General features: G+C 49.9%; 1 protein-coding gene across 4 annotated transcripts in view; it reads left to right on the top strand.

Annotated features, from left to right (window-relative positions):
* The window catches only part of WWC3 (WWC family member 3), a 122497-nt gene that overhangs the window by 82681 nt on the left and 26386 nt on the right, over window positions 1-13430 (top strand). For all 4 annotated transcript variants that reach the window (XM_060292424.1, XM_060292425.1, XM_060292427.1 and 1 more), the window contains 3 exons: window positions 7876-8118; window positions 10974-11063; window positions 11884-12449. In XM_060292424.1, the coding sequence (XP_060148407.1) occupies window positions 7876-8118; window positions 10974-11063; window positions 11884-12449 (899 nt within the window). The remainder of the gene's footprint in view (window positions 1-7875; window positions 8119-10973; window positions 11064-11883; window positions 12450-13430) is intronic.

The raw sequence follows: 13430 nt of genomic DNA, 5'->3' as shown, positions 1-13430 counted from the left end.
TTTATCGTCTTTCCCTGCGAGAATGGGAAGCCCATGAGGGGCAGGGGTTTTTGTCTGTTTAGGTCATTGCTATAATTCCAGGAGCTGAGTACCTGGTGAATATTTATTGAATGAGTAAACGGGGTCTGCTTTGGTCACGCTTGCTCTTTGGCCTTCACCCCTGCGAGTGGGCGAGTGGACAGAGTCCTGGGGCCCAGTCAGCTCCGGGCCAACTGCTGTGTTCCTGGCTCCCTTCCCCAAGGCCCTCGTCCTGGTGTGAGCCATGGGATGTTTCCCCTTAACTTAAGAGGAGAAAGGGCATCTAGACACGCATATCTTTAGGGATCTGACGGAGGCAGGGCACAGTCACCTCATACATCATCATTCCAAGCTCGGCTTATGCTTCCTGGGCCTTCACGGTCATTGGAAAGGGCTTGTGGTCTTGGAACCCCCTGTGATGTGTCCTGTTCTTAGGTGTTGGAGAAAATGGCATTGGAGCTGGGCCCTGAGGGATGCTGGAATTCCGGCTGCCCATACGTTGAGGAAGGGCTTTCTCAGTCCAGGGGGAGCAGGGATCAGGGCGGAAAGTTGTATAATGGCAAATTTCTTAGGGGTCAGGGAAGAACGTCCCCTGAGAGAGTTCTCTGGGGCTCGCTTTATGGTCGACCACTTAGAAGATGGATCTCAATTTTTGATAATCAGTTCGGTGCTTTCATTGTACCTTCTCCTGCTTAAAAACATCCTTGAAGGGGCTTCCCTGGTGGCGCAGTGGTTGAGAGTCCGCCTGCCGATGCAGGGGACACGGGTTCGTGCCCCAGTCCGGGAGGATCCCACATGCCGCGGAGCGGCTGGGCCCGTGAGCCATGGCCGCTGAGCCTGCGTGTCCAGAGCCTGTGCTCCGCAACGGGGAGAGGCCACAACAGTGAGAGGCCCGCGTACCGCAAAAAAACCCAAACAACAACAACAACAACAACAACAAAACATCCTTGAAGCGTTCTTGTTGTTGCCAAGTCGTTGATTACAGCACCCTGTGTTTGGCAGTCTGGATCTGGTCCCCTGATGTGGTGGCAGTGCCTGGCTCCAGTCCCCGTGGGGTAATCATATTTGGCCTCCAGTCACTGAAATTGCTTACAGTTAAGGCTTGACTGGAAGGTGAGTGAGTTCCTGACTTGTAACCTACTCAGCTGTGGTCCTACAAGTGCCAGCCACATCTTGCAAGACGTTAGACTCAATACCCCTTGTAGTGTGGTCAGGACAACCCTACGATCCCCGCTCCTGGTATACATGTGACAGTTAGGGAGGGTCATGGTCATCAGGTGTCAGGAACATAGCTACCCAGCACCAGGTCAGGGATTTTATTCCAGTTGCCTTTTCTGTGTGTTTTTTCAGATTGCCTCTAAATGAGACACATGATTAGAACAGCGTAGACTTGGGAAGGGAGCAACAACAAGCAGATCTTTGCCAAGAACTAAATCTAGAACCAACGTTAATGTTCCAAAACCTGAGTAATGAGGACCACAGTCAGAGCACAGTGGCTTTGAGTTTCTGTCCAGGGACTCTCCATGTGGCCACCTCCATGACAAGCATCATTGGAGAAGGGTGTCCCACATGCAGGAAAGCATCATGCCCCCCCCGTTCACCCACCAGTGCGTGGAAGAGAAGGCATCACTTCTAATGGCAGTGTTAGCGCAGAAAAACGCATCCTTCCCTTCTCTCCCACTCCAAGGCTTTCATTATTTTAGTACCACGTTCAGTGTTCTGTCTTTTCCTTCTGCTGCCCCACCCTTAGATGTCAATCTCCCAGCTCCCATTTCTGAAATCATTCCATCCTGCGAAGTTTAGCTTTCCTACCCTGTGCAAAAGCTCCTGGGCTTTGCCACTTCTAAGTGGAGAGAAGTTGATGCACTTATGTATTTCCTTGTATATCTAGATTCGAGATTGTTTCTCAGAGTTGGGAGATCGTCAAAATGCAGTAAATGTTCTGGACAATGAGGGTTTCACGTACATTCAGATTTAAAGGAAGTTTATGGAAGTGGAACTTACAATTCCAAGCAGTGGTGTGATTTCTAGAGAATTCTCTAGACCAGACCGCCACTATCATGGTGACTAGTTTTGTGTTTTCAACTCTAGGTCATGTGAAATGTACCCAAACAACTGCTTATTCCTTTCCCTTTAGGAACATGGCTTTGGATTCCCAAGGCAGACCTTATGATAGGAATATTTTCACATTATTGGTTAAAAATTTGAGAATTTTTCAAAGCCAGTTTGGAGGAGCTAGTGTTCTTAAAGCAATCCTGATGACTCAGGTGGCTCCTTATTTTTAGTTTATTTATTTATTTATTTTGCGGTACGCGGGCCTCTCACTGTCGTGGCCTCTTCCGTTGCGGAGCACAGGCTCCGGACGCGCAGGCTCAGCGGCCATGGCTCACGGGCCCAGCCGCTCCGCGGCATGTGGGATCCTCCCGGACCGGGGCACGAACCCGTGTCCCCTGCATCGGTAGGCGGACTCTCAACCACTGCGCCACCAGGGAAGCCTGGCTCCTTATTTTTAACCTAAGAGCACTTGTTCCAGAAAGTGGAACTGTACAGTGCACAAACTAGCTCTTTCCATAGAAACACTCGCGGTCCTGATAGGAACAAAACATTCGGCCCGTCCGGTTTCTCCGTGTCTCAGTGTTTGTTGCCAGGACGGGCCCTGCTGTTCCTCAGTTGTCGCTGGTGTAGTATTAGGGTTCCAGCTGAATTTGATCAGTCCGTTGGATTTTCCCTTCATTTCTCTAATGACTGTGTGTTTGGGTTTGGGAGTGGGGCACGGCTGTGAGAAACAAATGAACGCACCTTCTCCATTCAGGCCAAGAGAAAGAAGCCTGGAGACGATCTGCTTTTCACTTAAAGAACTCACTCTCTGAAGATCTGTTCATTCAGAGGGGACAAGATGTGAGGGCAGGGAGGGATGTTGGGGTATTCGTAGGCCCTTCTTATGCCACACTTCTAGATTCAGACTCTGTGAATCTCCAGTGTAGGATAAAGAGTTGAGCCGAATGGACACTGGTTTATCGATATTTAGTTCGGTGAGCTGAAGTGATTTCACCATCTATCTGACTCAGATCTCAGCTGAGACTTTGTTGAACTTTTGCTTTTCATTTGAATGGATATTTGCAAAAAAGAAAACTAAGGAGAGGAAACATAAAGGTATCAAATCTGTAGCTGTAATTGACATCTGAAGGCACGAGGTTCCAAGCTGGGACCATGTCCTGGAACATGGCATTGGGATCCACCACGTCCCATCACGACCAGTCAGGGCCATGGCTTGCCTGGAGTTCCATTTCTATTCCAGAAAGCAGCAGTATTTTAGGAACATGGGAATTTATATTGTAGGTCACAGAATTTAGGTATAAATTCAGATACCTGGGGGTTACTCTGGATATGTAAAATATGCCTCAAAACTGTGTAATATTAAAAGTGCATTTTCTTCTTCGAAAAAGAAGTCATATCTAAGATTTCCATGTGAACTGTAAGGGTCCAAGCAGTTTCTGCGGCATAAATGCAGGTTTCCATTCGTGGTTTAATGGTGCCTGGGTTGTAACAGAAAAGGTGTTTGGGCAAAAATAGTAAGGGAAAAATGATTCATATTTGGCTTCTGTCTACATTAGGCCTGTTCAGGGGGATGGAATTTAGAAATCACACAATAAATATGAGACCAAAATGCTTGATTGAGGACTTGCTTTCATTTCTTCACTATCCTGAGCACAGGGACATGTGTTTTAAAGCCTTTAAAGACATTTGTGAGAGGATATATACATATATATGTAGGCCATAAAAGGGATTACCTATCAAAAATAAGAATCAGTAAAGAATACAGCTGACTCGCAGGGAAAAAAAAAAAACCCTTGCCAGTTTTAAATTGATCTCGGTTCTCTTTATTATTTTTTAAAATTTATTTACTTTTTTTTCTTTTAATTGGAGTAAAATTGCTTTACAATGTTGTGTTAGTTTCTGCTGTACAGTGAAGTGAATCAGCTATATGGATACCTATATCCCCTCCCTCTTGGACCTCCCTCCCACTCCCACCAATCCCACCCATCTAGGTCGTCACAGAGCACCGAGCTGAGCTCCCTGCGCTATACAGCAGGTTCCCACTAGCTATATTTTACACATGGTAGTGTATTTATGCCAAACCTAATCTCCCAATTTGTGCCACCCTCCCCTTCTCCCACTGTGTGCACATGTCTGTTCTCTACGTGTACGTCTCTATTTCTGCCCTACAGATAGTTTCATCTGTACCATTTTTCTAGATTCCACATATATGTGTTAATATACAATATTTCTTCTTCTCTTTTTGGCTTACTTCACTCTGTATGACAGACTCTAGATCCATCCACATCTCTACAAATGACCCAATTTCATTCCTTTTAATGGCTGAGTAATTGATCTCGGTTCTCTTTATAAATGAACTTGGGGAGTTCCCTGGCGGTCCATCTCTTAAGCATCCAGTGGTTAGGACTTGCCGCTCTCACTGCCGTGGCCCTGGGTTCGGTCCGTGGTCAGGGAACTAAGATCCTGCAAGCCGTGCAGCATGGCCCAAAAAAAAAAGAACTCGGAAAAGATTATTTTATTTTTACAAACTGTAATCGTGACCTTGCTTTGTTTCCATGTATTTAATTTTCCTGAAAAGGTATTTCAGAAGACAGCCTTTCTGGAAATGGTTTTTCCTGTATTACCCAGAATTGGACTGATGGCGCTTGCAGGAGTGGGGTTCCAACTTGTACTATGCATCAGCTGTTGGGCGTGGGTGTAGAAGGAAGGGACATCGTAACTGTACATCTGTATGTGGTCTGAGACGGAAGGTCTGTTCCCTCCAGTAACCCTAACACACGAAGGGTCCGCCTTGCAGGTGGCTCGTTTCCCAGCCAGCAGCACGGTAGACAGGGCTTATTGTTTCAAAGGTAAAGCCATCCCATCTGTTCCTTGGCAACTGTACTAGGAACCGCTGAAGGAATCCTTTTAGAGCTTTTGGCTCCCAGTATAGATAGACAGACAGACAGACACGTGCTTCTCTCAACCTGGCTGAAAGCATGACCCAAATGTCTGCCTCCGGAGTGTGGATCTAGAGAAAGAAACTGCACTTTCCAATATATGCCAGTATCCTTCTAGATTCTTAGGTACCTCTGAGATGAGTATGCAGTCATTCACGTTGTTGTAAAATTTAATTATTAAAAGAGCACTGTTCTTAAGCACAGTGTGCTTGCCTAGTACTCAGTACAGCCCAAACAACTTTTCCAGATGGGTTACATGAAGTCAGCTTCATCCAGGTTGTCTCTGCTATAGAAGTCATCCCTCACCATGTGTCCTTACATACTTTTCTTGTGAGCTCTGGAAAGTTACAGTACACTGTTTAATTCTGGCCACTGTACTATTTCTTTTATGTGCACGGTGGGCAGACCTTTTGAAATTTGCCCTTTGCTTCTCCTCCCTCTCATAATTCAGTTTTTTCCTTTTTCTTTTTTCTGATATTACTTGAGATTACTGGAAAGAATAGGATTATCTAGGACTGGATCTCCAGCCACCCTCAGCAACTTGAATCCCTGTGAAATGGCAGCTAACCTGGAGCTGGCCAACTCAAATGGAATCTTGATCTCCTTACATGTAAACTTCAGAAAACTCAAAAGGAGTGCTTTGAAAAATATGTCTGCCTGTAGTACGAGAATTATTAGTATATATTACCAGGTAATGCTGCTAACTTTACTTGTGCTCAGATAGGCTTTCCTGCGGATCAGATACATTGAAATGAAAAATTATGAGGACCCAGTGCATTTGCTCACTGTACATCTCTTTTATATTTATTCCTTACCTTTGACTTGGCTTGATCTACCGTAGAATGTTCCAGAAATTTCATTGGGTCTGATGTCTGATTTGGCGCTAATTTATGAGTCTGCTTGGAGTGTTTCCTTGGGCTTCAGTTATATGCCTGCCATAAATTTTAATTACACTAATTAGACAGAGGTGGATGCCTAAGCCCAGTTGGATTCCTAACCCTGTTCAGCTGCATCTGTCATTAGTTTTTTCAGTGACATGATTTGGCACCATTTTCCAACACATTTTCAGAAAATTAGTTTTACGTTAGAAAAGAACTTGCCTAATAAAGCTACTGACATTCAGCTATTTTCTTTACCTTCTTGGGGAACTGGGCTTGAGTAAAATGTGTGCATTTAAACTATAACTTGTATATTCTTTCCTCTTCATGCCTGTGGGTTATCCGATTGGTTTGGTACTTGAAGAAGGAGTCTTGCCCAGTCCTGCAGCCAGGCTGACTAGTCCCGTGCTTATGTCTAGTTCAGGAAGAGCGTGGATTGGTGCAGGGATGGCCGACAGCCCTTAACACGTGGACCAATGCCAGCTGACTGGCATTATCTGCAGGAAGCACAGTGTTGAGGAGGATTCTGAAGTCTGGACCCAGCAGGAAGGATGCCAGCTTTGATCAGTGACATGTGCCCTGGGCACGGGACAGTGCAGTCTCAGAAGCACTCTTGCCATTCCTGTTTTAGTGAGGATAATCCCATCCGTGCCTAATGCAAGCCTCTAAGAGCTCCAAGGCCAATTAGCATCCTCCAGACCAGGCTGGGCTGCCTGAAAGCAGAGGGTGTCAAACAAGCATCAAAAACTCCTAGAGGGCTTGTCAAAACCCAGGTTGCCCAACCCCAATCCACAGAATGTGGCATTCAGCAGGTCTGGGGTGGGGCCTGAGGTTTGCATTTGTAACAAGCTCCTAGGTGATGCTGAGGCTGCCAGTCAGGGACCCCACTTTGAGAACCGCTGCCTTAGAGGCTAGAGGGCTATGTGCACCTGCCACTTAGCTGTCCTCACAGCTCTCTGTCACCTCAGAGAAGTCTTTGGATTTTGGTTTTGGGCCCGTGTGCCAATCTCTGTCCTCCACAGCACTGGGTTCTGGTCAGGTCTGGAGTTCCTTGTTTCTGCCCGGAAATAGCCCTCATCCTTAGCCATATGTAAACTTAAAGGGCTTAAAACATTCTACTCCTGGTATGAAAGGATGCTCTGAAAACACAAGTCACATCTCTTTCACTTACTCTGCATTCAGCACCACCTCAGGACACCAGTCTGTCTGCCAAGCGGGCACACGGACATTTAGGCACACGGGGAGTGACGAGAGCCATAGTTTTACACCTTGAGGATGGTCGTGCTGACACAGTGCAGCTGACCGGTTTGTATCCACCCAGATTACCCCACACCACATCCACTCTCACCAGGGCTGAGTCCCATTCTTTCATATCCTTGCTGGCGTGTTTATTCTCCGTTTCATGCATGTAGCTTTTGTTGAGTATCTGCCCTCTGCCAGGCGTTTTGAATTTCACGCGTGGTCAAGGCCTCTGGCACGATACAGAATCCTGTGATGGGCGCATTTCTCTCCTGGGATTTTCTTAAGGCGGGCTCAGCAGTTAGGCATGGCAGAGAAGGCAGGAGGCCAGAAGCATCTCTCATGTGTGCAGCACGGTGTTTAGCTACTGCAGAGGGAGGGGCACAGAGAGAAATGAGCCGGCTCCATCCCGCTCCAGAACAGTACACAGAGGAAACAGCACCGTGCACGTGGGCGAGTTGGGGTCTGCCAGCCTTTTGGTCAGTTCTTTGAAACAAACATGATATGGTTACTGTCATCCTGAATCTCATAGGCTGGGGCGTATGTCGCAAAGGACTTACACATCATTTTTGTTACACCTCATTTCCAGATCCTTTATTTTTGTCGTGTGAGGTTTTACTCAGTGCAATCATTCCCATATTTATCGGACTGAGTTTCTAGAATCCGTGTGATGGTGCTGAGGATGTGTGAAGACGATGTTTTTTCATGAAGCTCATGGATTTTTCTGTGTCCCTGTCTCGCAGAGTCTCAAGTATCCAGAGGCAGCTGGCCCAGTTTGAGAGCGAGTCCTGGCCGGGCATGGCCGAGGCCGACAGGGACCGGCTTCAGCTCATCAAGGAGAAGGAGGCCCTGCTTCAGGAGCTGCAGCTCATCATCCAGCAGAGGAGGCCGGCGGAGGACGTGGCCCGGCTGGAGGAGGAGCGGCGGCGCCTGGAGGAGGAGATCCAGTGCTCCCGGGCCACATCCGTGCAGGGTGCCACGGAAAGGTGGGCTGGCTGGGCGGGCGGGGCCGGCTTCCGGCGGAGGAGCAGCTGGCAAAGCCGAAGCCTTGTTACTCAGGCAGCTACGGCCTGGCGGAAGGTGGAGGGAGCCGGTGCCTGCCGTCCGCAGGGGGTGCCCAGGGCTCGGAGGCTCCCGGTCCCTATTACAAGTGGGAGGTGGTCGAGAACCAGATGGAGTAAGGAAGACCAGGGAACCCACCACTTAGACCCCGCCCACTCCCGCTGCAGGTACCGGGTGCACCCGGCCCCTGTGTTTCCAGGACAGCGCCCAGGACAGGTGTCGGGTCTCCAGCCAACAGGGGGCCGGAGGCAGGTGGTGGTCGGCTCCGTGACCACGGAGGAACCTCGTTCCTGACATCAGCAGCATCTCCGTTTCCGCAGTCTACCTCTTACTTTTATCTCCCACTTTGATTTCTCGCCAGCAAAGCCTGCCCTTTTGGCAGCAGGAAGTCTCCGCTCTCTCGCGTGTCTTTCTGAACTTGCATCTCTTCAGTTGGTCTTGGGGCTCTTTCCCAGAGTGGGACACGTGAAGCCAGCACAGAGTCCTTTGTCCTCTGTTGCTCGCCCTTTTATTGTGTGCCCTGTCTCCTGGTTTGCGTTTGCTGTGTGTGATCACGGATTGCGTGGAAGGCTGGGTCTGCTTTCCACGTTGCACAGCTGTCAGAAGTTTGGGGATATTTGCTGAGCTTTGGAGAGCCCACCGCCCATTTGATAACATACTGGCTCCTTAAAATTCACTGTATTACCAGGATCATAAGCTGTATCTCTGTGAGCATTCTCTAGGTAGAGTTTAATAGTCACCTGAATTATTTGGTCAGTACAGATGCCCTTATAACGATTATTTCATCGAATGTTAGGACTGTCCTCTGTTTTTGCTGGGGGTTGTCTCTGCTTGGATATTCGTTGTTAATTGATAGACAGGTCTGCGTTGTGTCCTGAGGGGCTACTGTCAGCGCTGGAGGGAAGCAATGGTGATTGGGGAGTCCAGTGCATAGGAATGGGCAGAGAGCATGTTAGTTTGCCTGACGTGGTGGCGTGCCCTTGTCACCTCGCTCAAAATAAACCCAGAGCAACGGGACTATGAAATGGAAGTTTCATCTGTGCTCTTGTGCTTTTGTATCGTTTCAGCTTAACATCACCTTCCGTTCTCCCCATGCTGTTCTCTTGTGTATGTTTCAGGTCAGAGGGCCTGGGAGTTCTGGTTGGTTTTCTCTTAAGGGGCGAGGATTCAGTCCCACGAACACCACATGTCCACCACATGTACCAGGACCCCACACCCATGTACCCTTGAGTGTTTCTGCCCTCACCATGTGGAAATCCAGAGTGCAGGAGTGCTGTGGTCCCAGGGCACAAATCCATGGAACCCCACAGAGCTGGTTTTACCCTGATGCCTGGGTTCAGGGCCTGGGTCACCCAAGCTCGTTCACCTGACGGGGTCTCTTGTGGAACCAGCCTGGGAGCTGCATCCTGGGGCGCAGGGCCCTCAGCTGGGACTGAATTGGCCCCAGGTGTCTCCTGAATCTGGCACTACACAGCCTTGGGCAAGGAGGGCCGTGCACAGGTGCTAATAAGCACCTTTCCGGCCAGGTGATGGGGCCAAGTGCCCCGTGAGTGTTCCCTTGGCGGTGACGTTCTGGGCCTAGCGGATGCGGGCCCGTTTCTCCCTGCCGCCTGGGGCCCAGAGGCAGGGGGCTTTCCCTGGGATCAGGCTGAGGGCGTTAGAAGAGACCCGGTCTGGGAGGAGGGAGCCAGGCAGAAAGGTATGGAGGTACGCGTCTCAGGGCTGACGTGTGCCAGCTGTTTGGCCAGGCCCAGTCTTTGCCCGTCTTGGTTTCAGTGGCATCATTGTCAGATGGAAAGTTTGAGCCAGGTTAGTGAGTATTGCTGGGGATTGGGGGGATGTAAGTTTTTTCCTCTTTCAAAGGAAAGAGCAGTTGTTTTGTAGGGCGCCTACTTGGCCATATGGTGAACTGCCATCATTTTGAATTGTAAGCGAGAACTGTTTTGTTCTAGGAGTGAACATATTCATTTGTACATTCACTTAATAACTATTTGTCGAGTGCCTATCCATGTTGGGCTCTATTCTAGGCAGTGGGCGTAGCGCTGTGGGAAAAAATTTCATTTTAGAAAATAATAAAGTTGAAAAAAGTAGGTAGAAAACTACCTCCAACACTGTGGCAGTTGTTTTTTTATTTTATTTGTGTTTAATCTTTTAATTCTGTAGATTTTAGAACTGCACGTAGTTTTGCCTGGAAGGGGGCTTAGCATGAGGGAACCTGATTTGTTCCAAGGAATTCCAGTAGATTACTGCACGCTGTACATTTGTATCCATATTCTAGTCTAGTCTCTCATCCATCTGTTCATCCACCCACACCCATCCTCCCACACACCTCAGCCACCCATCCGTATGCCCATCTGCCTGTCTGCTATCTGTCCATCCAATCCACCTGTTCACCTATCCGTCTGCCCGTCCCTCCTCCCACCCCTGCATCCGTCAGTCCATCCAGCCACCCACCCATTGATTTATCCATCCGTCTTTCCACCCATCCATCCACGCATGCATGCATCCATCCATCCACCCACCCATGCATTCATCCGCCTATCCACCCATGTGCTGAACTTCTACAGTGTATCAGGCACTGTTCAGGCAGCCAGTGGGACATTTTTAAGCAAGACAAAAACAGTCTGTTATCTTGATGTTTATGATCTTGGATGTGCTTTTTTAGAATTTAGTCATTGACACCTCAATCAGTTTGGGGGAATTTACAGTTGAATTTCTTGTTAGGAAAATATACTTGGCGTCTTTGAAATCCACCAGTGGACTCTTTTCGTACCTACAGGATTCTACTTCAGGAAAAAAGAAACTGTCTCCTGATGCAGCTGGAAGAAGCTACCCGTCTAACGTCCTATCTCCAGTCCCAGTTACAAAGGTGGGTAACTTGTTATCATCTTATAACGACGTGGCCGTGAACTTCACAGTTCCCTTTGGCTTGGTTTTCTCTCCTAGAACTTGGAACCTGCAGTGGTTGTAAACACTGGACAGGAAAGTGTGGATACACGATATTTTTAAGAGGAGCTACTCATATATGATCCAAGGAATACGAGGAGAACCAAGAGTGACTTGAGAATAATGAATCATTTATCGAAGGATTTTGTCACTCACAGCATCAGGACTGTATATGTCCATCTACATAGATGCACACATACGCGTTTAATTATTTCCTTTTAAGATATTCATTTTAATTAGGCATGAATATCTTTAAAATCCGATTTGGATGCTCAGTAAGAGCTCCAGTTTTCAAGCACTTACCGTATCGTGAAGTGTAGTGTTAAGGGCTTTCTGTGTATTACTTTCTCAGTTCTCCCTCTCACAGCGCCTTGAGGCAGGAACCGCTATCATCCCAGCGCAGGGTGAGAAGGTGGGAGGCTGGGAAAGGGCAAAGCCCTTGACCAAATCAAATGCATTCCGTTAGTCTTGAGTGTGAGCTGGAACTTGAACTCGAGCAAGAGCCCTTGACGTTAACTACTGCTCTCGACCGACATTCAAAGAAACAAAGGAAATATTTACGAAGGGGCGGGGGTGGGGGGGGTGTCTTAAAACGCTCACAGGTGCTCAGAGGTGTTGAAGAGGCGCCGGGGTGAACGGGCCCGAGGCAGAGTTTTGCTCCTCTGGAGCAGACCGGAGGCGCGGCTCCCGGTGGGAACGGGCAGGCTCCAGCCGCGGGCTCCAGGCTGCTCTTCTCGTTTCAGCCTGTCCGCCAGCACCCTGACCATCTCCTCGGGGAGCAGCCGCGGCTCCCTGGCCTCCAGCCGGGGCTCGCTGGCCTCCAGCCGGGGCTCCCTGAGTTCCGTCAGCTTCACCGACATCTACGGCCTCCCGCAGTACGAGAAGCCCGACGCCGAGGGCGGCCCGCTCCTGCGCTTCGACCTTGTCCCCTTCGACTCCCTGGGCCGGGACGCCCCCTTGGCGGACGCCCCGGGCCCCGCGGGCCTCCACAAACAGAGGCGCTCCCTGGACACGCCGCAGTCCCTGGCGTCCCTGTCCTCGCGCTCCTCGCTGTCCTCGCTGTCCCCGCCCAGCTCGCCCTTGGACACGCCCTTCCTCCCGGCCTCGCGAGACTCGCCCCTGGCGCAGCTCGGGGACGCCTTCGAGGTGGCGGGCGTGGGCGCCCTGGACAGGCTGCGAGCTCAGGCCTCCGCAGTGGGGGACGAAGACACGCCGGGCGCGGCGTCCTTGCCGCCGCATGGGTGTCCCGGGGACGGGGAAGGACCTCGTGAGCGAGGACCCCAAGCGGCTGCCGCTCCCACGGCTGCAAGTACGTACTGATGGGTCCGGTGGGTGCCCCGGGGCGGGGGAGGAAAGGTCTCGAGTTCAGGGAGGAAGCCGTGCATCCGCATAGAAGCCAGCTGGCTCTGCTGTGGCCTAGTGAGCCCTCAGCTTAGGACCCTCCAGGGCAAGAGGAGGCCCGTGCGCCCGCTCGCTTGCTCGCTCGCTCGTTTTGCGTGCTTTGGCCCTGGGTCCTTGAAATGTCATGGAAACTGGCAAAGTAGTCTTTCCCAGGCATTTGGCTTGTTTTCAGAATATACTTAATTGTCGAAAATGAGACAGTTCCTCCACATTCGGAGGCTGATAAAGAAGTACGCGGGCCTTAACTCTCCAGGGCGTGTGCCCAGATACAGCGTTGTGTGTGTGCCCGCCTCAGACCAGCCTTGGGACTGGTGTCTGGCCGTGGCCCGGCAGAAATCTCTACTTCCGTTGGCCCTGTGACTTCATCTCTTCATCCTTTGTCCTTGTACTTTTTTTTTTTTAATTTATTTTTGGCTGCGTTGGGTCTTCGTTGCTGCGCGCGGGTTTTCTCTAGTTGCGGCGAGCAGGGGCTACTCTTCATTGCGGCGTGCGGGCTTCTCATTGCGGTGGCTTCTCTTGTTGCAGAGCACGGGCTCTAAGTGTGCGGGCTTCAGTAGTTGTAGCACACGGGCTCAGTAGCTGTGGCTCGCGGGCTCTAGAGCGCAGGCTCAGTAGTTGTGGCACACGGGCTTAGTTGCTCCGCGGCATGTGGGATCTTCCGGGACCAGGGCTCGAACCTGTGTCCCCTGCATTGGCAGGCGGATTCTTAACTACTGTGCCACCAGGGAAGCCCTGTCCTTGTACTTTTCAAGGACATAATTCTGTCACAGAGGGAGTGAAAATATCAGTCCTTTCTACCGAATCGATTTCTCCGCTGCTCTTGAAATCCAGAAACATGTAGCCATGAGAATTTCATCCGTCCAGTTGGTGTTAATTCAGCTTCTGCTGG

The sequence above is a fragment of the Globicephala melas genome, chromosome X, assembly GCF_963455315.2.
Source record: "Globicephala melas chromosome X, mGloMel1.2, whole genome shotgun sequence".
Lineage (NCBI taxonomy): Eukaryota > Metazoa > Chordata > Mammalia > Artiodactyla > Delphinidae > Globicephala > Globicephala melas.
Note: the sequence above shows the minus strand (reverse complement) of the source record. Positions and strands in the feature narration are given on the sequence as shown.